At 33.6% G+C, this 27,903-nt stretch overlaps 1 protein-coding gene across 2 annotated transcripts in view; it reads left to right on the top strand.

Moving 5' to 3' along the window:
• CCDC171 (coiled-coil domain containing 171) overlaps window positions 1-27,903 on the top strand; it is a 369,266-nt gene that overhangs the window by 251,992 nt on the left and 89,371 nt on the right. For both annotated transcript variants that reach the window (XM_089913206.1, XM_089913205.1), the window contains 3 exons: window positions 7,098-7,243; window positions 9,268-9,322; window positions 24,437-24,568. In XM_089913206.1, the coding sequence (XP_089769332.1) occupies window positions 7,098-7,243; window positions 9,268-9,322; window positions 24,437-24,568 (333 nt within the window). The remainder of the gene's footprint in view (window positions 1-7,097; window positions 7,244-9,267; window positions 9,323-24,436; window positions 24,569-27,903) is intronic.

Below are 27,903 nucleotides of genomic sequence, written 5' to 3'. Positions count from 1 at the left end.
TTAGAACCTGCTGAGTAGTCTGTGGCTGATAAAGTCTAACAGAAGGACTTACTGTATTCCATCCGTTTATTTCTTAGCTATTCATTGAGAGAACACAGAGGTCGTGTAAGAGCTGATTTTATTATAGCAGCATCATGGTGGCTGTCACCTGCAGCTAGTTTCTGTCTCCTGAGGTCTGTAGTGCAGCCAAATGCAGTTTGTTTTATACTCTGAGAAAATATTACTGCCACATTACTGCTTACATGCCATGTGTCACAATAAATCTAGCTGCTGCTTGTCTGTTCTGTACTTTTCTGAGAGTATTTTCCTGTTGAGAGGGCTCTCATGATTCTCTTTATCATCCTTCTTTTTTTTTGTCATTTAAAATGTCCTTTAACTATTTCTCTCCCAGTTTACCTCATTATTATCTAACACATTTAGTCTACCAGAGTTTTGTAGTACTGTGTGAGGCTTGGAACAAACAGCATTAAATATGTTTTGAACACTTTTATGAGGTTCCTTTTCTTTCCACTATATTTTACTATTGATCACTTTCAGTTAGTTTACTGGGAAGGATTAACTTTTTTCCTTTTATATTGATGGAATTTAAGAGAACGTTTTCAAAGGAACATGTGAGAATGTGGTGCCAATAATCATAAAGCATACAGCAAAATCTTATAGCATACTTTGAAATTTTAAAGGTGCATTTCATTGCTCATCCACTCCATTTTTCATAATCATCTACCATATGACCTATTTATAAAAGTGACTTATTTTATACTTTTTTTGGTTAATGTTATTTTATCTTTTTCAAGTGTGATACAAATAGTTATTTTAAACAATTTATGTATGTTTATACATATGCATATATATAAGCGATGATGTAGAAATAATATAGAATCTCATAAGTTGCCACATATAGGTGGGGATTTAAAGAAGACTGTAATGACACTACATGTAGAAGTGTAAGTATTGCATTAATTATGCATAATAAATTTATGTAGCCTTTTATGGTTTATAAGACACTTTCACATCTGTTGTCTTACTAGATGTGTGAGTCCTAACAAGGGCTGTCATTTACTGACCCCAAAGTGGGTAAGTTATTTGATTTTTAACTTCGGTTTATTAATGTCACCTATGTTTTGCATAGTTATTATTAGAAAATAGTAAAAGATAAAGTCCTTAAGAAAACTTAAAACTGCAGAAATTTTAATTCAGATTATCCATATAAAATATAGACTACCAAAACTGAAATTTATTCATATATTAATTTTACCACATACTAACATCTTTGACTATTGTATATTTATTGTAAATTCTCTAATTGCTTATCTCATAGATTTTCAAGCTTTATTATAAAATATGTCATTCTTTAGTTTCATCCCTAAATTGTGTACCCAATTGAAAATTTGGTGGTTGTATCATTTTAAATTTATACTTTCTTTGGCAGCCTGTGTAGTTTGACCTACCCAGCAGCTACTAATTCTTGATTAATATAATTTTCTAGTTGTCACATTATAATGGTAGGGCTGAAGACAGTGCCATTTCCTTTTCCAACATTAGTTTTAGTGCCCTGAGATGTTTTACCCAATTTATCACAATCTAGGAATGTTTATTCAAAAGTTACAGTTGGACAGTAGTAAAATTTTAGAAAAATATGTTACAGATTTTTTTTCTTAACCTAGGAAATGTAGCTTAGTTCTTCATAACTCTTGTGTTGTTGTCTTGTCTTACATTTTGTATGACTAACTTTTATACCAAATTGAATAAGCCATTAGCTTTTAGTCTGTAGGAATGTGGATCCATAGATATTTCCCATTAGACAAAAGAAAATCTATAAAAGCGATATCTCTCGGGGCTTGGTCTTCCTAGCTGGCCTAATGGTCTAAAGCAGTGTAGTACTGTACTCTTATGAGAAATAACTCTGTTGGATGATTCCCTTAACATCCAGAAATAATAATTGGAGAGTTGTGTACACTCTTTCAGGGAACTTTAATTTTTCTACTAAATACCACATTTATTAAGCAAATATTCTGATTCAGGGAATTCATGTTATAAATTTTATACTTTTGAAACTATTACTGAACAAAATTATAAACCTTGTATATCTTGTGTCATTTAAAATTAGAGCTTGCTGTGAAATAACGAGATATACTACATTTAGGTTGCCATGTTGTTTTGATAAGTTTTTTTTTTTTAAGAACTTCTCTTCAAAAAACACCTCCAGGGCTTCCCTGGTGGCGCAGTGGTTGAGAGTTCGCCTGCCGATGCAGGGGACACGGGTTCGTGCCCCGGTCTGGGAAGATCCCACATGCCGCGGAGCGGCTGGGCTCATGAGCCATGGCCGCTGGGCCTGCACGTCTGGAGCCTGTGCTCCGCAATGGGAGAGGCCACAACAGTGAGGCCCGTGTACCGCAAAAAAAAGCAACCAACCAAACAAACAAAAAAACCATCTCCATTGGTGATTGTTGCACAGCTTTGTGAATATAATAAAACCCACTGAATTGTACACTTTAAAAGTGTGAATTATGTGAATTATGTCTCAATAAAACTGTTATTAAAAAATTCCACTGTACAAAATGTTTTCATAGGTGCAAAGTAATAGAATTTCAATTTATATTCACAATTAATTTAAAAAAATTGTTAACCTTAATAAATGTTTAAAGCTTTAGAAATATGAAATTATGTATGACTTAAGAAAATAATTTGTTCTTATTCAATAGTAGCATATGTTTATTATAGAAACTTCAGAAACTCTAGATAAGAAAAGAAATTTTAAAAATGTGTGAATATTTTAATTCACATCTATCCTGTATTCTGTCCCTAAGCTTTCTCTGTACTTAACTACTTCCTTGGTATCCATACTTTTCCTGCCAGCTTTCATTATTTATTTAAAATTTATTATTTTTGGCTGCGTCAGGTCTTAGTTGTGGCACACGGGCTCTGTAGTTGTGGCATGTGGGCTCTGTAGTTGTAGCATGCGGGCTTAGTTGCCCCGCAGCGTGTGGGATCTTAGTTCCACAACCTGGAATTGAACCTGCATCACCTGCATTGGAAGGCGGATTCTTAACTACTGGACCACCAGGGAAGTCCCGTTGCCGGCTTTCATTAATAATACATAGCTTTTCATGACCATCTTAGGAAAACAACCAGTTGTAAAACTATCTTCTTATAAGAGTAAAAAAGCATTGAAAGCATTGAAGAGTAAAAAAGAGTGAAAGCATTGGCTTTTTTTCCTGGACTATGAGAGGTGTACATGAGCAATGAGATCATTATCTTAAAAGAAATACAATAAATATCTTGCAGAGTAGCTTCTGAAATACAGTAAGCTTGGGATTTTGCTGTAAAATTTTGCTTTAAAACATTTTGGATTTAAAGTGAAAACTCGGAATGTTTGATAAATAGTATTGTGGCATTGGTTCTTGTGTAGATGGTATATTTTCTTTTAAACTTTTGTTACCATTTTTAGCATTAACTTTCTAGCAGCTAAAATTGTTCAAAACATAGTTTAAAGATAAATGCAGTATCAGGCTTTGAATTTTTTTTTTTTTTTGGTAAATACTAAGACCTGAGTACAAAATGAGGGCTGTATTGTGGATTAAGTGAAATATCTTAAGGCTGTGCTGTTCTGATAACTGAACCTGAAGTGACCTTTCTCAGACACAATTACAGAGCTGTATGTTTTTCCTTTAATTTCATCAGGGGTTTAATTAGTATACAAATAAAACTTCCCTTATCTTCCTTTCTACCTAATTGGCTTGTCTTCGCTTATATATGAAGTATGTGAAAGTGGGCTGTAATTAGGGTGACCGTGTTAACCTTTTTTCCTCAAATGTACTGTTGCCTAAAGGCCTCAAGGCCTAAAAACAGTGCTTTGTATTATTGCTTTGCAATCGCTATGGTTGTCCCATAGGTTTTCTCATGAGCAGAAGGGCTTTGGGTGCTGCAGGTTCCCACTGCTTAACAGGATCTTCATTCTTCTCCCCACTAAATGTTTATTGATTATCTTGCTGTTCCAGGCTCAGCCTCCAACAACTTAATATCAGGTGACAGTCAGGAGAGTTCTCCAAGTAATTAGAGTTGAGCATTGGGGGAACAATTAGGAGCAGAGTTATTAAACTTGATTTATCCTATTCTCCCCTGAACAGTTTCTTGGATATCAGGACATCACACTTTCACAGTCTGCCCTGGTTGAGAAATTAGTGGCTAACCTGCTTGCTTATCATCATTGCCTAGCTGCCCAGAGGTACACCCTCTTGGTTTCAGTCCTTCAGCTGGAAATATTAGAGTCCATAAAGTTTATCATGGGTTTTAATTAGATAAATCTGAACGGGAGAAAAGAAAAGCTGAAGTTAAAATTTTATATGTGTCTGTAATATATATTACATATGGTATAGGTACGTATGTATATACATCATATATATACACACACACATGAATATGTTTTTCTTTTTTTAAAGCTTAGTGTTAGGATGTTTAAGGATTCTACTTTTGTCTCAAACACAAAAAATGTGAACATCAGAGAAAAGACATATTACTGAATCACTTTTTATGTCTTGGTGTTTTGCATACATCACCACGAACCTTAGGACTCATTGATGTATATAGATTCCATTGTGATGTTCCTCAGCTCTTTAAAATGAGAATGCTGTGTCCATAAGTTATATAACTATGATTATTCTTTTTTCAAAAACTGTTATCTCTTCATTTTTACACTAAGGAAGTATGATCCATATCACCTATTTATACCATTTTTTGTTTGTTTGTTGTCTGTAATTTCAATCTTAGAGTAGGCTATTCAGCTGTACCTCTGAAATAGTGCAAGCTTTAGAAGAGTTTGGTGGCTCCCTGCCATTGCCCCTGAGGGAAGGAGATGAAAGCTGATGGAAACTGGAAGATTTAGATATATAGTGGAGATTCTAATTCTATGAGTTATATCTTCTTTGGAAGGAGATCATAGAATTGCTGAAAAGTCAAGTATGGTTTTATAGTGATTTTAAGGTCATGGGTTCTCTCAGATTGGACCAGTGAGCTTCGCTCTGGGTAAGGCTGGAATCAATATCCTGAACACCCCTCACAAATATACACCTCTAGTCATAAGAATTACTGAGCAAGAGAATTTGAATGGAGTGGCACATTCTATTATTTCTGTTGGAAAAAGAACTCAAGCTTTATGTGTAACTGGTGGTGGATCATTAATTTTATATTCACATCTGAAAAATAGCATTTTTTATTACCTGAAAGATGTCAGAAATATTGCCTTTAAAAGGACTCAAATGGGTTTTATTTTCTTAAAGAAAGAAATCTCATGATACTTCAGTGCCTTTAAATATCTTAACATTGGCACAAAATAAGTAGGTTTAGCATGGCTTTTCAAATCTGTTCTTTGTTGTCTTTTTAAGTTGGTTTGAATCAGTGACTATTTCCATAGTGGGATATACTTAAAGATCTGTTAGTACTAAAGATTTAAAATAAAACATAATATCTAAAAAATAGTCACAGTTTGCTTATTTCTAGTTTCTTGTATTTGTCTGACAGCAACTTGACTGTTTGAAAGTGAAATACTGAATTAAATTTCTTTTAGCATTTAAAAATACCTGGTTTAAGGGTAAGCTGGGATGAAGTGAGAGAGTCGCATTGACATATATGCACTACCAAATGTAAAATAGATAACTAGTGGGAAGCAGCTGCATAGCACAGGGAGATCAGCTTGGTGCTTTGTGACCACCTATAGGGGTGGGATAGAGAGGGTGGGAGGGAGACGCAAGAAGGAGGGGATATGGGGATATATGTATACATATAGCTGATTCACTTTGTTATACAGCAGAAACTAACACACCATTGTAAAGCAATTATACTCCAATAAACATGTTAAAAAAAAACAACAACCTGGTTTTGCTTTCAATTCATATTGTTCAGAGTGAATTAATTGTTTTAGCTCCACGCAGGCAGCTTGAGTTTTTATACTACTTATTGTGAGTGCATTAAAATAATATTATTGGAAAAGTTTTAAACATGGAATTATTGCATCTTGGTTGTTCTTTACTGGGTATTTGAAGCATAGTTGTGAATGTTAATGTGTGGCTACACTCTTAGAAAGAAGAAAAAATATTATGTGTATGCAATGAATTATTTAGTTCACTGTCCAACAAAGTTAATTGAAAAACTGGTTGATAAGCTCATATTCTAGAAATTTCATAGGCAAAGGAATGAGCAGATTTTTAGTGCTAAGAGATCCTCTGATCCCTATATTGTTTTACATCCTAGAATTTTAAATAAGAAAATACTCCTTTAACTTACGAGTTTTTGAGTCTAAGACCTTTAGCCTTAAAGTTCCAAGATGAAATTGTACTCTTCTATCTTGAAATTTTTGTGCTAAGTGAATATTTCAGATTAAAGCACATAGCAAATATCAATCAACAAATTTTATACTTCTATGACTAGGAAAATATTTACGGAACATAATTCCAAATGCAAGTATTGTTTATAACTCTCTCTGTTGAAACATGTTGATCACGTTTGTGTTTTCTCTGACATGAGAGTTTTTTATGGGAAATAAGTGAATTTTATTTTCGAGTCCAGTGTGTTTGTTCACTGAGATGTGTATAGCAACATAACTGTTATTGATACATTTAAAAAGAGAGTAGTGGTGCTTTTAAATTTTGGGTTCCCCATTCTCTTAAAGGTATCCTAATCTACCTTCCTCTCCATCACACACATACTTTGGCATATGATAGTTCTTGTTTTAAATAGACTCTAAATTTCATGTGCTTTTTCCATTGAAATCTTTATTTTTATCATTAAAAGAAAACGCAACCTGAGGTTTTTAATAATCAGATATTTTTCGTAAGAATAGAATGTATTTGCCTTGCAGTATTTAAAAAAACAAAACAGAGCTGTATTTTGCAGCTAAACATTTTTCAAAATCTTATCAGTTCTATCATTTCTAATTAGTAAGTTTGTAAAATTTTTTGCAGAAAATTTGTTAAACCTTGATGTGTAATGACCCAAGTCTACTTCTCAGTCAGTCTGTATCCTTCTTTGTTTAATAGCCTATGGCATAAATTGAAGTTAATTATCAGGGCTGACAGGTAACTCTGTTTTCTGTCTGCTTGCAGAGTCTCTCCGAGGCAAAGATGGAGCTGAGAAGAAAAGATCAATCTCTGCGTCAGCTCAATAGACATCTTACCCAGCTGGAGCAGGACAAGCGTCGACTGGAGGAGAACATCCATGATGCAGAGAGTGCCCTCCGCATGGCAGCCAAGTGAGCATTTGGACCTTGGGGAGATCACTTAAAACAGACAAAAGATCAATTCTTACTTTCATGCTCTGGGTTTTAGCCCTGGATAATACAGTGTTAGAAAACAAAAGTACAGCTGTCTCTCTTTGAAATTCTCTGATATATCCTCAAAAAAGAAAACTCTTAACATACTAAATGTATATTTTATTGAGAAACCTTAGAAAAGAATAAGTTTCTGTATAACCTCTAATGCTGTGTATTTTAGGTTCTGTTGTAGCGTTACATGTTTGAAATCAGGTTTTCATTAACTTGAGATATAAGACTCTTTATTTTAAAGTTTTGAATAGTTTCTCCTGTCACATATTTCTCATCCCTTTCTGCCCCACTGACTCCCAAATTTTCTTCTGCATATATTATACTAATATTGCAAGTAATATTTCCATAAAGAAATGTTAGTATATAATCAACATGTGTATTGTAGCATCTTTTTAAGTGCAGTAAAAACATATTGATCATGGAAAATTCATTTAATTTTATAGCTGTATATTCAAATATGTTAAATAGAGAAGAATATGCAATTTTCAGAGTGGGCAACTATGTAACTGTGATGAGAGTGTTTTTCCTTTTACCAGGTAATCAAGTTGACATACACTGTGAAGTTCAAATTGAATAGTTCTCTTGGGTATTTTTATTTGTTCCCCACATCAAATTTCATGGAGTACTTTAAGACAGTCCTTTTTACAACAGCATGGCTTAAAGAAAATCTATTTATGGATTAAACATCTAATTTTTATAAACTCAGTGTTTTCTAAATTTGGAATTCTGGATTCCTGTACTTGCAAATACATACACACATATACATATATGTATGTATATATATATTTGCAAATGTATAACTATAACTTAAAAATGTTTGGAGACAAACTCTTGTTAAGCATAACATAAGAAATATGAATGTAATGTGTAAACTAAATCATAAAATGGGCAGTTTGCAATCCTAGGATACCCACAGATTTGTCAGTGGGCTTGGGATATTGCTCACACATAATGAAAAAATGAGTTTACACAATGCCACAATATTGGCATTTTGAATACCCACCAATACATTTTTGGAAAATTGTAAGGCTCTATAACAGTGCACTACCATATTGGTTGTATGTAATTGTCATTTTTAAAAAATATAAGTTTGACTGAATCAGCTTTTTGCTGTCATTTTTCAGTCTCAGTTTCCTCATGTCAAATGAGAAGCTTAGCATAGGTAATTTTTAGTACGTCTCAGAGCATTGAAAATTCTAAGATTAATGAAAACAAGATTATGAAACCTCTAGATTCATATTGTGCCTTCAGAATACTGCTGGTAATTCAGGAATTTGTCAAGTCTGAGATCTGTGACCATGGGCACATGTGCTTATAAGAAAGCTAAAGAAAGCTAATTTGAAATTTGGAGAGCTAATACATTATTTACAGTTTTCAATTTATAATTCACCATTAAAATTTTGTCTTCAGCATTCTCATCCCAACTTTTAATTTCATCATAAAGGCTAAACTCAATATACAAGGCTAGAGAAGAAAATAGTAACTTTGCATATTTCTAGTCAAGGCCATAGAAGGTTTTTGTGTAATTATTATAGCACAAAAAACCCATGGAGAAGGGAAAATATTATTGTGCCCAGTATGACCATTTATATCTCCAGCACTAGTATTTCTAAAGTCTTTTTCATTAGAAGCCAAAAGAATGCACGTTTAGCCTTTTCAGCACATTTTAAATCAATAATGTAATCACATGATTTCTTTTTTTCTTTCTTTCTTTTTCACTCTCTTTTAACTTTGAAAATATCCGTAAGAATTATTCCCCCCTCTAATTTTTGGCAGGCAGTATAACTGAAGATAAGAATTAAAAGCGGAAATATACTAGTGAATATGGTTAGGTTTTACACTTTAGGAAAAACCAACCCTTATTTTTCAGTAATAGTCACTTATACTAAAATGTGTTACAATTATAGTAAGGTTTGGGTTTTACTAACACCTAATCTTTATTTTGTTTCTAGGGACAAAGAATGTGTTGCTAATCATATGAGAACAGTAGAAAATGTGCTTCATAAGGTATTATAATTTTTTTTCAATATTGTTCAAATTGCATTATGACACAGTTCTCCTAGTCATTAATTTTATTAACTGCAAAGTACTTTAATTCATTTTGTAGCTTTCTTTAAAAATAAATTAACAAAAGGATCCTTTCAAATGACTGAAAATTTGTATTGAACAATACTATATTGCATAACTTTTTTCAGAATTCACTTTATGTATGTGATAAAACTATGAAAATAGTGTTTTCCCCAAACTGGTATAATTGCACTTGAGTTATTTGTGGTCTTTGCTGACTGAACTAGAGGTCATTAAGATTCATATATGTCTCATAATGATAAAATGTTTGACCACACTGTCTAACCTCTTACCACTCTTAAACCTACTATCCTATATACATATATTAATATATAGAGAGAGACATAAAGTATTGTATTTGGCAGTACTCATATACCTTAACCTAGGCAGTAATGTTTTTCAAGTTGTAATTTACCTTTTTATAGGAACGTATTCTTAAAGTAGAAATTGAATATACTTAATAATAGTCTGTTATTTTCAATCTGATTACTTCTGTATGATAAATTGACTTTTAGTTTGTAGTGATGAACAGCATAATAAGGATATTACAATATTACTAAAAACTTAATATCGTTAAGTATTGACTCAATACTGACTGTGTACTTTGTTAGCACTCCAGATTCGAAGATGTCTCATTATTTCATTATTTAAAAGTAGAGAAATGTTATTTGTTTCTGTTATTATTTAACAGACAATTTGTTGGAATAATGTAAATACCTAGTACTTTTAAGATATATGGAATTTATGAATGAATCATATTTAGAATAATTTTGTGAATCAAATTTTTTATACAATATAGTTTTAAAATCACTTAAAAATATCCTAAAAACTAATCCTGTTAAGGAAATACAAAATAACATCAATAAACATATTTAATACATTTTAACGTTTTAAAAACAATGGACCTCTGTATTCTTTGATATTGAAAGTGACTAGCAAAAAGTGACTCACAGAAAGTATTCTGAAAAAAGGAATCTAATACTCTGAGTGCTATTTTTAAGCAATATTATTTGAAATTGTGATTTCTCCTCCTTCCCACTTAAAAAAATTTAGCCTGTCGGTATAGTTTAAATATAATCACATCAAATCCATACATGCTAGAAATCTGAAATTTAGGTTTGTAGGAAAAGAGACATCTTTGGTTAGATTTTTTTTGGTATATGGTGAGACTTTCGATAGGAAAAATAAATTATGTCATGTATATGGCATACCTTTTTATACCAGTTAATGTTGCCTTTGAAATCAATTGTCATCTCCCCAGACAGAGGAAAGTAATGTTGGTTAGCAGCTGTTTTGGGAATGGACTTTGATATCAAACAAAAACCATCATCAATGTGAAATATAAATGTTGTACCTTACCCTTTCATTATGAGAATGGCAAAATATGTATTTTAAATACAATAAAGACTGATTGCAACAGGACAGTTGTAATCATACACTTCTTCATTTGCAGTTCTTTTGATTTTCGTGTCATATGGAAAGAAAGATGTCTGCAGAATTGGCCTACAACCACTGTAGATTTACTTTTGCTCTATGGCTTTTTAATCTCCCTTCAGATGTAATAGTTAGTTACTTTGATTTAAGTCTCTGGAAATTTCTATATGTATAGTGATTTTAAAATTATCAATTACTTTTCAAGCTTGAAGTGAAAATTTAGGAAAGGCTAATTGGTTATTGGGCTAATTCTCTTTTCTACGAAGTATGGGTGAGAATGAATGGGTGATAAGGAAGAGACCCAGAGGGTACCTCTGAAGCTCTCAGGAAGGTGCAGCCCACCTGTCTTCAAGCCAGAGTTTGCAGGTTTATTTTTTTTGGCCACTGTGGACTGTCCAGTGGCATTTTGCTGTCTTGGAGAATCTAAGAGTAGTATAGAAGGAGGGTCCAGGCTCTTTCATGGTACAGTAAAAATGACTGGGGTTACATCCAAGCTCTTCAGCATAGTTTACTGTACATAGTCAAATAGTATAGCTATTCATATTTCTTAACCACATACGTTTGCAAGGTATGCACCAGTTATTCTAGAATAAAACCAAATTTTAACCTGCTGAATTGAATTTTAATACTAACTTCTGACACAATAATCAAATAGAAAGAACTTACTTTCATGTAGAAATTATTTTCTTGTACTTTAAAGAACTTAAACTAAACATGTTTGCTTTTAGGAAAAGTGATTACTTTTTGGATATTTGTTAATTTTTAACTTTGACGCATTAACATTCAACTTTTCAAATCCTAAAACTGTATTATACACAGCTGTTGACTGTATATTATTTTTAAAATCCCATTTGGGACTGATACTAGTATTAAATAAAGAAGGCTAGTCATTTTTTATTTAAAAGCATATACTTTTTTTTTCAAAGAAACAGAAGTTTTTTTAAAAAAATTACATTTAAATATATTTTATTTATGGCTGTTTTAAATATAGGCCAGAAGTTAACTTTTTATTAAGAAACTTTTTGGGGGCTTATTTCAGGTTATTTGGGGTTAAGAAAAGTAAGACAAAGAGAAAAACAAAATCATTACAACTTTTCATGAGGTACATTTTTTTTAATACACACACTTTTCTATTTAGTTGAATTCTGAACTACTTTTTGTATTTTAGAAAAAACATAACTATTGAACTTTAAAAAAAAATCACCATTTAAACCATTTAAAAAATGTACGGTTCAGTGGCTTTCAATGTATTTACAATGTTGTGCAACCATCACAGCTATCTAACTCCAGAATATTTTTATCACCCCCAAAAGAAACCCAGTAGCCATTAAGCAGTCACTCCTATACCCCTTCATCCCATTCTGTGGGTTGTCTTTTTACTTTTTTGTTTGTGTCCTTTGATCAACAAAAGTTTTGAACTTTGATGAAGTCCAGTTTTTTCTTTTGTTGCTCATGTGTTTGGTCTCATATCTAAGAATGCATTGCCAAATCCAAGGTCATGAAGATTTTACCCTATGTTTTCTTCAAAGAGTTTTATAGTGTTAACTCTCATATCTAGGTCTTTGGTCCATATTGAGTTAATTTTTGTATGTGGTATGATGCAAGGATCCAACTTCACTCTTTTCCATGGATATCCAGTTATCCCAGCACCATTTATTAAAAAGACTGTTCTTTCCCTCCATTCAGTAATCTTAGTAGCCTTAGTGAAAGTCAGTTGACTATATCAATTGACAAATCAATTGATCATATGAAAATATAACTGATTTTGGGGTGTTGATCTTATATACTGCAACTTTGCTGAATTTATTAGCTCTAATAACTTTTTTGTGGATTCTTTAAGACTTTCTGTATATAAGATTATGATATCTACAAATAAAAGATAGTTGTACCTCTTTCTAATTTGGATGCCTGCCCTCCTCCCTCCCTTCCTCCCTCTCTTCCTTTTCTTTCCCTCCCTCCCTCCCTTTATTCCTTTATTTCATCTCATTGCCTGACTAGAACTTCCAGTCCTAGCCATATGATAATATGATGACAACAGACTTTCTTGTGTGTTGTTCCTAATCTTATGGGGAAAGCTTTTGGTCTTGCACCATTAAATGTTATAGACGTCCTGTATCAGATTGAGGAAGTTCTTTCCTGTTTCTAGTATTTTGAAGTTTTCTTGTCATGAAAGGGTGTTGTTGCGTTTTGTCATATGCTCTTTCTGCATCAAATGAGATGATTTTTTAAAAAAAATCTTCATTCTGCTAATGTTGTGTACTGCATAGATTGACTTATATATGTTAAACCATCTTTGCATTTCTGGTATAAACACCACTTCATTGTGGAGTATAATCATTTGAATATGCTGCTAGATTTGGTTTGCTAGTATTTTTTGAGGATTTTTGCACCTATGATCATAAGAGATATTGGTCTGCAGTTTTCCTGTTATATCTTTGTCTGGCTTTGGTTTCAGAGTAATACTGGCCTCATAGAATGAATTTAGGAGTAGCCCCTCCACTTCAATTTTTTTGGGAGACTTTGAGAAAGATTGGTGTTAATTGTTTAAATTTTTGGTAGAATTTACCAGTAAAGCTGTCTGGTCCTGCGATTTTCTTTGCTGGAAGCTTTTTGAATACTGATTCAATCTCTTTCCTTGTAATAAATCTATTTAGATTATCCGTTTCTTTTTGATTCAGCTTTGGTAGTTCATGTGTTTCTAGGAATTTATCTTTTTCATCTAGGTTATCTAATTTGTTGACATAAAGCTGTTCATTTTCTTAGAATTGTTTTATTTCTATAAGGTCAGTAGTAAAATGTCCCCAATCTAATTCTAATTTTAGTAATTTATTAATCTTTTTTTCTTGGTGAGTCTAGTTAAGGTTTGTCAATTTTGTTGATCTTTTCAAGGAACCAAATTTGGTTTTCTTGATTTGCTCTATTATTTTTCTGTTCTCTATTGTGTTTATCTCTGTTCCGATCTTTATTATTTCCTTCCTTTTGTTTGCTTTGGGTTTAGTTTGATCCTCTTTTTCCAGTTCCCTCAGATAGAAGGTTAGGTTATTGATTTGAGATCTTTGTTCTTTTTACATGTAGGCGTTTAAGCCATAAATTTCCATGTGAACACTGCTGTCACTGCTTCCCATAAGTTTTGGTATGTTGTGTTTTTGTTTTCATTTATCTCAAAGTATTTTCTAATTTCTCTGTGATTTCTTCTTTGACCTATTCATTATTTAAGAGTGTGTTGTTTAATTTCCAAAATATTTGGGCATTTTCCAGATATCTTTTTGCTATTTAGTTCTAAGGTAATTCTGTATGGTTTGAAATAGTTTATAAGTATTGTTTTATGTAGTTGTCTTTTAAATCATATAGGAAAAAAGAGGAGTTACAAATCATAAATACATTAATACTGACTTTTATATTTATGTATTCAGTTTCCTTCACTGGTATTCTTGACTTCTTCTTGTGGATTTGAGTTACTGTCTAGTGTTCTTTCATTTCAGACCAAAGGACTCCCTTTAGCCTTTCTTCTAGGGCAGGACTAGTGGTAAAGAACACCCTCAGCTTTTTATCTTGGAATGGCTTACTTTCTCCTTCATTTTGGAAGAATATTTTTGTTGGATATAGAATTTTAGATTGACAATTTTTTTCCCCCAGCACTTTGAATATGTCAACTCCAAAATTTCTATTTGGTTCCTTTCTATGCTTTTTATCTATTTATATTTCTCATTTGCAAGATGTTACTCTCGCGGTTTCCTTTGGTTCTTTGTATATGGTTTCCTTTAACTTTTGAAACACACTTGAAATAATTGATTTAAGGTCATTGTGTGATAACCTAGTATCTAAGCTTCCTCAGGAACAGTTCCTATTAATTTCTGTTTTTCTTATGTATGGGCCATACCTTCTTATTTCTTTGCATACTTCAAAATTTTTTGTTGAAAAGTAGATATTTTGAATATATAATGTGATAACTCTGGAAATCAGATTCTCTCCCAACCCTAGTGTTTGTTGTTGCTGTTTACTCTAGTAGTTTTTGTTTGCTCAGTGACTTCCTGAACTAATTTCATAAGGTCTGTATTCTTGGTTATGTGTGGCCACTGAAATCTCTGTTCTGTTAACTTAGTGGTCTGTTAGTATTTCGATAGAGATTTCCTGAAATACCAAGATTCAGGTGATTTTTCTTGATTAAGATTTCGCCTGGTTGCTGTAAACTTTCAGATAGTTTTCAGAGTCCTGAAAAAGTTGATTCTGATAAATTTTGCCAGTTTATTCATTGCTTTTATGTAGGGACTGGCTTTTGGAGTTCCTTACTCTGCCATTTTTCCTCACATCTCTCCCTAAAATTGTATACATTTATTTTCCTAATAATTTTACCAGAAGGCTTCTAATATTACTGATAATATATCCTCTCAGGAATTGAAATTTTTAAAAAAGAGCCCTCCAAACATGCTTAATTCTATTGTGAGGAAAAGAGAGAAAGTACAATAATTATATCAAAATAATTTTCAGGACAGGGTATTGATTGGATGGATAGGATAATGTCTGGATTATTTAGGGTTAGGTATGACAAAATTAAGTTATGTTAGTATTTATTTGATACTAACAGATGTCTTGTTTTACTGTAGCTGTGGGTGAAAGTAAGTCGATTTTGGTAAAGTTGGAATGTGGGGAAGAATCTGAATATTTTTTGTAGTCTTTTTAAAATTATTTTTCAATTAGCAGAATGGCTGGATTCTTGAGGCTTTTAGAGATTGCTTGAGTTTGGAAGGATTAAAGTGTTTCCTATGTATGATCATAGCGTACTATGAACTTTAAAATTACCTCTGAACATTTATGAGAAGTGTCAGATGCCTTTTCAATAAGATGACTAAAAGATAAAACAGGAAGTCACAATCTTGAAACCTCAGAAGATTAGAATACCTGAATCTATAAATCCTGTAAACTTATAAGGCTGAAGTGACACTAGACCAATGACTAGGAAGTTACAGGGGTTTTTGATGACACTGTTGGATTTGCTTGTACAATGAAGTCACTTAAAACCTCTAATCCAACATAAAACACGATATTTACTGTAAATAGTTAAGTCCTACAAATGCTTTTTGAATGTATATTGTGGGCCAGAAACTGTACGAGCCTTTGGGGAAACAAACACACACACAAACAACAGCAACAACAATATTATATATATGTATGTATGTAGGTAGGTAGGTAGGTGCATATCTCATAGTCCTTTTCTTCAAGGTAGAGACACAGATAATTCCAGTATACTATGATAAATATGCATCCATAAGATGCAGTTCCATATCCATTTAGATAGGGTTATTCATCTATGCGGCATGCTTAGAAAACCCAAGGGTTGGCTGGAAATTTCTTAGAAGAAAATTAAAGCCTGGAAGGGGTTTGAAGTATGAGGAAAGACGGGAAAGGCATTCCAGCAGAGAGAGTAGCATGTGCAAGTGCATGGAAGCATGAATAGCCAAATAGCCTCAATTCAGTATTAAGTGCAAGGAGAGTGCTGAATGAGGCAGGTGGCAGCCAGGTCACGGAAGAACTTTTTTTTTTTGGCCGTTTTAAGAATCTTGGATCTTTATTATGGAGGAAGTGAGACTAAGCTAGGGTTTAAGCTAAGGAGTGATGTGGTCAGATTTCCGTACTGAATTGGGGCTCTAGGGGGGCACATCTGCAGACTGGAAATACTGAGTAATGAAGGTGGTTTTTAAGAACTGTGATTCTGTAGGCTAGATGAGTGCTGGTGAAGGTTTGGACCAGGAGAGTGATGATTGGTGGTGTCAGAAGAAAGGATATGAAGCTCATTTAGTAAAATGGCACATGGAGATGTGAAAGGCAGGGGAGGATGACTCCCAAGATGGGCAGTGTGATTAACTGATGTTGGGAAAACAAAGAGAGGAGCAGGCTTTTTTTCTTTTTTCTTTTTTTTTCTTTTGTTAGGGAGAAAAAGGGAGACAATAATGAGTTTTGTTCTGGAAATACTGAGTTTGAGGTAATATGGAGTGATCAGCAGGATATGTGAGTCAGGACCTCAGGGGAAAAGTCAGGGCTAAAGGTAAAGGTTTGAGATTGATTAACATAATTCTCTCTGGCAAAGAAAGAAGGTAGTATAGCAATTGACAGGAGAAACAAGACATTATAGATAAATGGGAGGCTAGGAAATACATTTTGAGAGATTAATTATGCCACTAGAGTTTGAAGTCCTTGAGGGATGGAATTCTGTCTCCTTAATTTTTATATCCTCAGCATCTACCACAGTGCCTGGCACCCAGTAGGCACTTAATGAATGTTTGTTGAATGAGTCAAACTTTTACCATCACCCAGTCTCTAAACATAACTAAAGCCACCTCTAGATTCCAGTGGAAGTCTTGCTTATACTGTCTTTATTTTTTTGATTGCTAAAAATAGCATATGTATTTACTTTGCCTAATCAAGCTCTAGAGGAGAAAGCCTAGATTCAATTACAAGGATGTCCCTAGGAAAGAGAGATATGCTAACAACAAATTTATAGGTAATAGCTAGTTTAACTCCTATGAAGTAGAAAGATGATTACTTCTATTGTTAGAGTGGATTCTGCAATAAATAGAGTCAAATAGAATCTGACAGGTGAAGACTCTAAATAGCCAAATCTTTAAATGTGATTTTATAATCTTACCTTAAAAAATGGTTAATGACAATATTTGGTAATACATAGTTAACTTTGATTTTTAATTTTCAATGCATTTACAAGGAATACAAAGACCACAGAATAATTTTTATTTAATGAAACTGACAGTTATTTTAAAGCTGAAACAATGGTCATCTGCCTCTAATAACCCAGCTTTAAGTGACTTATTAATGACTCTCTGTTACTTATGATCCTTGAGCCCCTTTCCGTTCTCAGTTTCTTGATGCTGGTTCTGAAGATCAGCTGTGCAGGACATACAGGTGTTAGCACAGCTGGCTTGCTGATGACAACTCTTGCATATAGCTGTCTTGTGTGTCATCATTCATATTGTTCAGTGTCATTCTGACCTAGCCAAGCTAAAAATGGTACTCCAGCTCAAGAGGGATTTAAAAACCTTGACAGACTAAAGATGAGGCCACAGAATTTCGTGTACATGTGCTTACCAGTTTTTAGCTTAAACACATCTAAATAACTAATTTCAGTGTGCGTCTGTCTTTATCCTTTGAAATAATTTACCCTAGGAAAGAACATATCTTTGTGTGGAGAACTGTAGCAATTCATAAATACTTTTCTCTATTCTTGAATATGGGTTTTGTGTTTGTTTAAATAACTCAAGGTCACAGTAATCTATTTATGAGGTGCATTCTATGGTATATAACCTACACCACAAATTTATCATGCTGTCTAGTGCCTTTATAAGATGTCCATGATTAAATCACCCTATTTTTCCAGCTTGATAATTTGATTTGAGGGTTCAGTTTTTCACATCCTTAATTGGGATGTAGCCAACTTGATAATTTGATTCAAAAGATCAGTTTTTTACTTCCATAATTGGGATGGAACTATAATGTGTGGGGTGTTTGTGGTAGTGGTGGATTTTGCCCTTTTTTCTGGTGACAGCAGCAGGCCGTCATTGGAGAGTTCTGGCTGTGCTCCAGAGTTGTAGGTTAAATTAAATAACCTGCCAGCAAAATAAGGCTAGTTTCTCACTTCCTTCTTTTCAAGTGATGGGTTTCCGTGCCTGCTGCAGCACCAGTGGAACGCCTGCTCCTGCTGCGAGTGCCAAGGTCTCCTTCCCTCAGGTGTGGAGCACAGCTGGAACTGCTGCACACATCTTGGAACCTCATAGTTTGGGGGTCTTCTCTGTGAGATTATGGCCATTGTATAAGGACGATTGCTGCACAGATACTTGTCTCCCAGTGTGATAATTTTGTGTGTGTGTGTGTGTGAGAGAGAGAGAGAGAGAGAGAGAGAACAGGGAAGACGGGTTGGGGAGAAAAAACATGAATGAATGAAAATGCCCACAGATCCAATGAAACTACTGAGGAAAATAAGGATGTTTCAATAATAGTCTCCACTGCTTATCACAAAACTACTTATACGACACACATTTTTGCTAGCTTGCCAGACAAGGGACAAAGGAAAGGAAGAATAAGATAGTGCTGCTTTTTAGGTAGGGAAATGGAAGGAGTACCAAAATCTTGAGCAATTCCCTCGTCTCTTAACTGTTAATTGTGGATATTTAGAGGCATTATTATTTGTTGCTAGGAACACTGGACACAGCATCCTCATATTAGGGATGGCAGGAGCTCTTTCACAAGGTGGATGACAGAATGAAGTGAGGTAGTGTGGTGAGTACTCTGAAAAGTATGAAGTACTTTTGGAAGTGCTAGTGGTATTGTTACTAATAAGAATAGTACTATACTCTATCCATTTCATGAATTAATTAGTTAATGAAAAGGTAAAAGAGGGAAATATCCATTTAGTTGTAACTGTCCATTTTGTGAATGTCATTTGCGTTGCATTGACATGCTTTAATCCCTGCTTCTGTCACTGGGCACATACCAGGGTGCTGGAACTGTCTAAATATCTTTTTGTTATCCTCTCTTTCCTACTGCCTTGTAGAATTTGCAAGTTTGGAATGATGTTCTTATTTGATCACATGCTTACTAAGAACCTCTGTATGCATAGGGTTTTTTCTGCTGCTAGGGTTATTGCAGAGTATATAGTTAACTCCGGCAGATTCCCTTCTCTCTGTATTTATAAAAGGCTCTCCAGTATGCCTATACTACTTGTTTAGCCAAATTTTCTGTTGTTTAGGTATTAGAGTGGTGATCAGTCATTGGGCCAGGAAAGTTAGACCCAGTCAAGTTGTATACTGGACTATGTAAAACTTGAAAGAAGGAGCGAGAGGTATTTGTGAGATGGCACCCTGTGTTAGTGATACAAGGTTTACTCACTAGAAATTTTCCATACATTCTCTGATGAGATGTGGTCATTTAAAAAAAAATCTATAGATGGTGAAAAATATAGTCTTTCCTTCTATACCTCTGAGGCAGGGGATGGCCGACATTTTCTGTAAAGGGCCAGATAGTAAATATTTTAGGCTTTGTGGACCATATGGTCTCTGTCTCAACTATTCAACTCTATCCTCATAGCAGGAAAGCAGCCAAAGACAATAGCTAAGTGAGTGGGTGTGGCTGTGTTCCAATAAAACTTTATTTACAACAACAGGCGGTGGTCTGGATTTGGTCCCTGGGCTGTAGCGTGCCAACTGCACTCTGCACTCTAGTGCATAGGGTGAAAAATAATGCCTAGGCTGCTCTAGTGTATAAGGTGAAAAATAGAATAAAGAGAGAAGGGAAAGCAATTAGGAATCAATGGAAGTGGAAGGAAGTACAGAGGAGGAAGTAGGACAAAGGAAGGCAGGGAATGGAGGCATAGTAAAACCTGAACACAGGATGATAAAAGTGGAAGTTACAGGAAATATTGTTGGGATCTGTATATGACGGAAATCTCTCTGGTTAAAAAGGTTTATTTTGAAGTATTGGGGGCCGTAATAGATTGGAATTAATAAAGTTTTAGGCAGGTCAGGAGTATGATATAAAAGTCCGATTATCAGTTGCTTTTCCCAGGCTTTCAAGATTCAGACATTGTGTACATCTTCTTACACGTGTTCTCAAATGTATCTGAGTTTTTATCAAAACCCTTACTGCTTCATCCTGGGTATCCTATTGGTAAAAACACAACTAGTACCATATTTCATGAATTTTTAAAAAATTAATTGGAACATTGGGTGCAGAGGGCTTTATAACTGTGCATGATAAAAGATGCAGGTTCATATTTTGAGAGTTGAGCAGTTTTTCTAAAAATGACTAGTTTAATTTCATAGTTGATATATCTAGCAGAAATAGTTTTTTGTGTTTTGGTAGCAGTACAGAAGATTAGGAAAGATTGGTGGCTTGTGAGAAAACGCTAATCAGAGGAATAGGAACGGTACAGTATGGATCTTAAGAATCACTTAAACCTGGAACTGGATTGTTACAATAAAATAAATATTTCATAATGATGTTTTGGCTTCTTAAAAAGTTTCTTTTTTTTTTTTTTTTTTTTGCTATATGCCTCTGTTTTTCTTGTTTATTATGACATTATCTTTGAGAAATATCTGCTTTCTGAAAGTATGTAATACAAAAGGGAGAAAGTAAACTGCTCTTTCTAAAAATCAAAAATTTAGGGTGGAGTAATATAGGTATGCTTTTCTTTATTCTTTATCAAAATATTATGAAATTGCACAGTTTTTATAGAATGTTATAAAAATGTATACAATTTTACAGTTGAGATTTATATTGTAGAATTCTTTGACAAATTTTATTATATGTTAAAATGAACTGTTAGCCATTTTAAAGTAGAAAAATATTATATATATATATTTATTGCTCATATATATAAATAAATCAGAGTAAAAAGGGTATAGCATCTGAATGATAGGATGAATAATGATGTACTGTAGCAGAATTAAATGTTGGCTTTTGAAATTATAATTTCAGATTAATTTGAAATTATAATTTAATCCATAGACAGGTGATGATGGTTGTTCTAATCCTGAATTCACACTAAAATCTTTATTTTAAAAGGTGAACCTACTTTTCCCTAGGAAGAGTAGGAAGAAAAATAATTTTATTGTTCTAATATTGTTACTTCAAAATTTTTTTGACAGTAAAGAAATTTACTTTAAATTCTCACTTTTGAAAGACCATTTTTTATCCAGTGGGCAGCATTTCCTAAAGAAATCCCACTTATCTCCTTTCTGCTCTTAGCCACTTTGTTCTCAGCCTGCTGTTCTATTTTTCTTATGAACTAATTTAATGAAATAAGGTGAGAGTCTTTTTACTTACTGTTCTGTGTTGAATCTCTTCCCTCTTTATCCTTGTTCACACACTGATATTGAGACTTGCCTTTTGCATTCTTTCTGAAGTCTCCCCTTTTCGCCCTTTCTTTTTCCTGTTCCCTGTCACCTTTCCTTGCTGCCCTTTGCTGCATCGTTATATTTTCACTTGTCCTAGTGTCACTGTTTTGTATTCTTTCAACATGATGCTTTCACTCCCTTTTTCCATTAAAATAAAAGAATTGTTGGTCAATCCTTTATCAAGACTTAAAAAAATCCTTTTCCTTGAAATATGTGGAGACTATTTTAGATGCCTATTTTCAAAGTTTTGATTTAATTTCAAAGTGGGAAGAAACTCTTAAATTTTAGTAGAAATATTTGTGAGATTATATCATGGGGCACCGTCTCTTGATGGCACTGCCAACATTCAACAGATAATTTATAATTTAATGATAGTTTAACACATGCATGTTATTCAAATAATGTTATAATTATGATGCCTATCATTAGGTTTAGCAATACAACTGCATTTTGAGTTTTTTCCCTATCTAATACAAATACAAAGAATTATTTCATTTGGCAAATTAAATAATGTTGTAGTGAAAATGTTAATTTGACAATAAATCACAGTTTTAAATGCCAGATGCCCTGGCTTAATGTTGTTCAGAAAGTTTATTTAGAGAATATAAAATGTGGCTTAGTGTTCCTGTATGTCAGGCTTCACAGATGAAGTATGGCGCCTGATATTAATCAGGTTAAAGGACCTCCAGTGCTTGGAGTGTGTTGTGGATTATACCTACATTGCTCATAGCCTCCCCCCTGCCCCCTCTTGCCCATATTAGCAATCTGCTTTTGTACTTTGACATCCAGGGTTTCCCTAGTGAATTTTGTCACAGAAAAAAGAGAATCATCAATATCGCAGTTAAACTTGACTTTCAAAGCTAATAGTATCTCATTTGGGTGCTCAAATTTAATAAATTTTCTTTGATTCTGGGTGAGTTTTTAAACATCAAACAATGAATTGGCCAGGGTGCAGTAAAATATTTAGATCTATTGACTGTTGTTCCGAAGGGTAGAAGGCAAAACACTAGTGGTTTGATGTTGATAAATTCTCAGTACCTTAATCCACATTAATGTTTTCTTTTATCTGAGTGCACATTGGTGACAAAAAAAAAAAAAAAAAGGCAAGAGAAGGTGTCCATACATATAAGATATAAAACCTAAATCATATTTCACAAATGTCTTTGCTTTATTTTGTTAAGTGAGTTAAAAGCATTCTCATTTTAACTGAAGCCTGGAGAATGTTTGTTACAGATAAATATACATTCTGAATTAGGACTCTGGCGTGAATATCATACTCACACTGTTATAGAAATTGCATTATAGTGTATGTTTTACAGCATACACTTTGACATTCACTTATTGACAGAAATTCTTCAGCTCAACTTGAGAGTATAAGGATTTTTATAACTTAGATTAGCACGAACGATGAAAGATGTCATCACGTATTTGCGCATGTTTGCTGATTTAAGGAAACCCTATGTAGTATGATAGTTCATTCATAAAGTAAGAAATAATTCAAACAGTTTTACAAGCTGGAATAGAAAAATGAAGGTTGGGATTTCTATCATATATTATTGCCAAGTTACATATGAAGTTGCTCAGGTAAAACTAGAGATATAAATACATTTATTTGAGCAATGATAGTTCTCCCCATTCTTGACCTTTGCTACCTCATAAAAACTCATTTTGTCCTGTGGTTTTAAGCTAATTGTATACTATTTATCAAATATATGGTGTCAAAGAGATAATTTTTTAAAACCTATTCAGGTATAAGGAAAGTCAGGAAATATGTATACATATGAAAACTGCTATCATTAAACTGTATGATTGAAGATGAGAGATCACTGGTCTTAAAAGAAAACTAAACTGTGGAATTTTTGAGGCTTTTACTAACTTTGGAAATTAAAAATGAAAATACCTGTTTCTGAGCATTTTCTTCTGTTTATATTATATAGTGAGTATTTCTCATTTGTCCAGAAGGTGGCAGTGTAATATCAACTGCATGTGATGCAGAGGCTAGCTAGAGAATTGGTGTTTCTCCAATTCTCTGTATCTGTGATGTGTTTGTATTGTTACCTTACTGAATACTTAAAATATAGTACAAACACTACTAATTTTATCCATTATCTTATTTAGAAGTGTGTGACCAAGTTGGTTTATATGTATTTTATCATTAAGCCTCAAGTTTAATTTAGAGTAAAGAGGGCAAGCAGACCTCTTGCTAGTATATTTTTAAGCCTCCTTGTGTGTTGAGCATATTTGTTTTTATTCTAGAGTACATATTGAAGTTTTCTTTTCAAAGACTAGTACCTAATAACTATCTTGTTTAATATATATCAGTTAACACCAGTTAAATTAAACATGTTATTAAGAAAGTGAGAATAAATAGGAGATTGCTGTTTATTTTTGATTTTGTAGATGTTTTTTCCTTTCCTTTTTCTTCTGAGGGTGGAACAGTGAAAAAATAATTCAAAACCTCTTGATCAGAAGAGCTCCAGCGACTCTCCTTCCCTCCCTCATTTCAAGTAGGAGGATGCTTTTTCTTCTTAACATTCTCCCCCAGTACTCTGAATTAGAGATTTATTTGCAACGAAAAATCAATTAGTCCTAAATTTATTCATGGATTTCAGGTCCAGCGATCAATGCAAGTCCACTCAGTGGGCTCAAGGGGACCCAGTTCATCCCAGTTAATGTGTCTGAAGGGGAATTACCATTGATGCTATTTTTTTCCCTTTAGGTCAGAGATCAGATCTCGCTGTCACGGACTGCGGCAAGTAGGAATGACTTCACCCTGCAGCTACCCAGACTGCACCTGGAGACCTTTGCAATGGAGGGGCTCAAGGGCGGGCCAGAGGTTGTAGCGTGCCAGGTTAGAGTCTAAATTACATTGTTTGCTACCGAGACACATAGAAAAAGAAATTGCACTAACTGCGGAGAATGGAAGCCTCAAAGTATTGTGACTAACTTGAAGAAGATGCAAATAATTTTTCCTCATTTTTCTTCCGTCATGTAACACTATATTTCACAAATAATTGTGTTTTTTTCTTTAAAGCCTAGAACTAGCCAATTAAATAATCCAGAAAAGTTTTTTATTTTTTACCAAGGAAAAACGTGCGGTTTATAGCTAAGTACAGTATTAAAAGAGCATACTTTTTGGGCAGCAGAGGACAATAAGATGCTAGGCTGTTATCTCTTTAAGCTAGTCTGAATTTGTAGCTCTTATTGTTTTACAATAAATCACTTTAGATAAAATTATCAGGCGAGATATTTGGTATTTTTCAGTGTTAATTCCAAAGTACATCTAACATTTCTCAGGTGGCAATTTGATTTCAGCAAATCTAGAACCTAGCTGCACTTTGCATTGAAAAGTATCTTATACTTCAATGTTTAGTTTTAATGAACTTTGTTATATGTGCCAGCTGGGTTATTTCATTTATAAAACTCAAAGCACCCAATCATAAAACCTCAAGTAACTTTAAAATAAACTTAATAAAGATATTTATTTTCAAAAACATATTTATTTTCAGGTGCTATTCTATTCTATTCTATTCTAGGTTACTATTAGGTTCTATTCTAGGTTACTATTCTAGGTTACTATTCTAGGTTACTATTAGGTTATTGTGACCATTTTTCTCCTTAGGGTTAAAAATATTTTTTAATCAGACAAAACAAAATTTATTTTTATTCTCCCTTTAATGCCCAATTTATTTATTAGAAAAATCTATCGACATTATGTAAACTATAGGGAGCCTGGTAATTCAAAAGAGGTTGTCCTTGTTCAATAGCACCCTAGATTTTTCAATGTATTTAAGAGAAATATCTCTTAAAACTCAGTCCCTTTCACATTTTGAGGTTTAAGATAAACTTTTTTCAGTCTTCAGTTTATGACCCTGTAAAATTTTAACTTCGTACAAAATTAATGTCAGTCCAAGTGGGGCTATGTTAATTTTTTTCTACATGCTCCATACCCTAATTTAATTTGTTATTAGTACTCAAATTAGTGCTCAACAAAGAAAAAATGCTTGTTGTTTCTTTCATTAGATTGTCCACCAATATATCTAAAACATATGTAATTGTAAAACGAAGCATAAGGCATTTTTATTTTCATTTATAGGCTAGAATACTGTACCATTATTTAGTACAAGATTAAGATGTACATTTAAAATTTGATTATATTTAAGTACAATATGATTTGAGATTTTTCTAGTGGTTGTAAAGTAATCCTTTGCTTGGTTATCTTAATTCGGAATCTCACAGGGCTTAGTACTTGTCATAATTCACAAATAAAGACTTCCCCCAAACTCTAGATTGTGATGATTTGGAAAGAGACTGCTTCTTAGGAATGCCATTTTTTGAGGCAAAGGCATGAACTCTACAGAGTTCTGACATCTGTGCATAACAAGAAGGAAATGGATGGGCTTGTATTTTAAACTACTATCTTTTCCAAGTTCTAATAAAAATAGTTATGTGGGTTGCCAGATACCTAAACACTTGGGTAAATTTTGTATTGACGTGCTGTAACATGCATTGTAGTTTAGTAATATATGTTTTGGTTTAGTATCCTGTGCAGAGAAGAGCACATATTTGAGCCCTAATAGTGTTTGACACACACACACACACACAAACACACACACACACACACACGGACACAATTGGTGATATGGAGCACTTTGAGAAGAAAGGCACTGTATTAATTGAAGACCTTAATTATAACAAAAACTATAATTATAATTATTATTATAAGTGCCGTTTTAGTGAGCACTTACTGTGTAACAGGTATCATGCTTAGCTGTTTAAATAAATGATCTCAGTTAATTCTCACAATGGACCTGTCAGATAGATGGCATTATTTCCATTTTACAATTGAAAACAACAACTATAGCAGGTAACTCTCCTCAGATTGACAGCAAGTGAATGGTAAGACCTAGAGTCTGAGTTTAAGTCTGGGTGTATTTGACTGCAAAGCCTGAACTGGTAAAATCTGACAGTAAAAATCTAGGTGCCTGTGTTAAATGGTCAGAGTGAAACCTTTGAAATCTACAGTGGAGTTTTTCTTCCATTTACAAAGTATACATTATGCATCTGTGTATGATGTAGGTCATAGTTTGTGCTGTATTGTAGACAAATTCACAGATACAAAATTGTGTTTCCATTTGACAGGCTAATATTATAGAACTCTCCTTTTCACCTTTTCGCAGTTTGTAAATATATATATTTATGCTAAGTGTGGCTACATATTTAGGAATTGAGTATTTGTTTAGCTTTGTACTGTGTGCTGATGAAGCGGACTACTCAAAGCGTGCACAGCTTTCGATTATGATGAGGGGAGGACCACTATGCAGGATGTGGTAGTGTCTGAATTATTTGGCCAACATATACAACCATCATTTAGAGCGGTAGGAGCTGAAGTTTTCCTAGACAGCCACTGTCTGTCTTTTCCAAAGGGGCAAGCTTTATTATAGGTATAATCCTTGATGGAAGGAAGACCAATGAGCATGACTGAAAGTTGAAGAGGATGAGTGGATTACCTTATCTCTCTGTACCCAGAAGAGCATGTGACTGATACTCTTCTACAGGAGATAATTCAGTTCATCTAGTCTCTGCGATCTGCTAGCTTTTAACCCTGATTTCCTTATCTGCAACAAAGTGTAATGCTAACAATTTCTCAGGCTTGTAGTAAGTTTGAATGAGGCAATGCACGTAAAGCAGAGAGCACAGTGCCCAGCACAAAGAAAGCAGACAATGCATGGTGGCTCTTATTACTGCTGACCAGTATGGGAAACATTGTAAAGATGAAGTAAGCAACAGTAGCTTGATTTTATTACTTTTGAGGGGTGTGTGTGGGTGGTTTTGTTTTTAAAGAAATGGTTACTTAGAATCTTTTCTCTATATCTTTCCATTTGTTTCCTTCAGTCTTCCTTGTTTCTTCAAAAGCTTCAAATAATTTTGATTGAGATCAACTGTAGCTCCCTATTTACTTTTCCTTGTTACTTGATGTTCCAGTGAGGCCATGTTGCCAATGTAACCCCTGTTTAAGCTCCTATGGCAAGTTTAGAACTATTATACCTGGGCTTTTATCTCTAAGTAACAGCATATTAGTCTACTAGGATACTGGAAAAAAATAAAACACCTAGATTAGACAAGTTAGCTTTAGCTGAAAAGCCCAGTACAGTGTGAATGCAGAGGACTTTGTAAGAAAAAATA

The sequence above is a fragment of the Delphinapterus leucas genome, chromosome 6 (genome assembly GCF_059928025.1).
Source record: "Delphinapterus leucas isolate spDelLeu-1000000601 "Yukka" chromosome 6, BTC_Dleu_Yukka2, whole genome shotgun sequence".
NCBI classification, from domain to species: Eukaryota; Metazoa; Chordata; class Mammalia; order Artiodactyla; family Monodontidae; genus Delphinapterus; species Delphinapterus leucas.
This window is presented reverse-complemented; position numbering and strand designations above follow the sequence as displayed.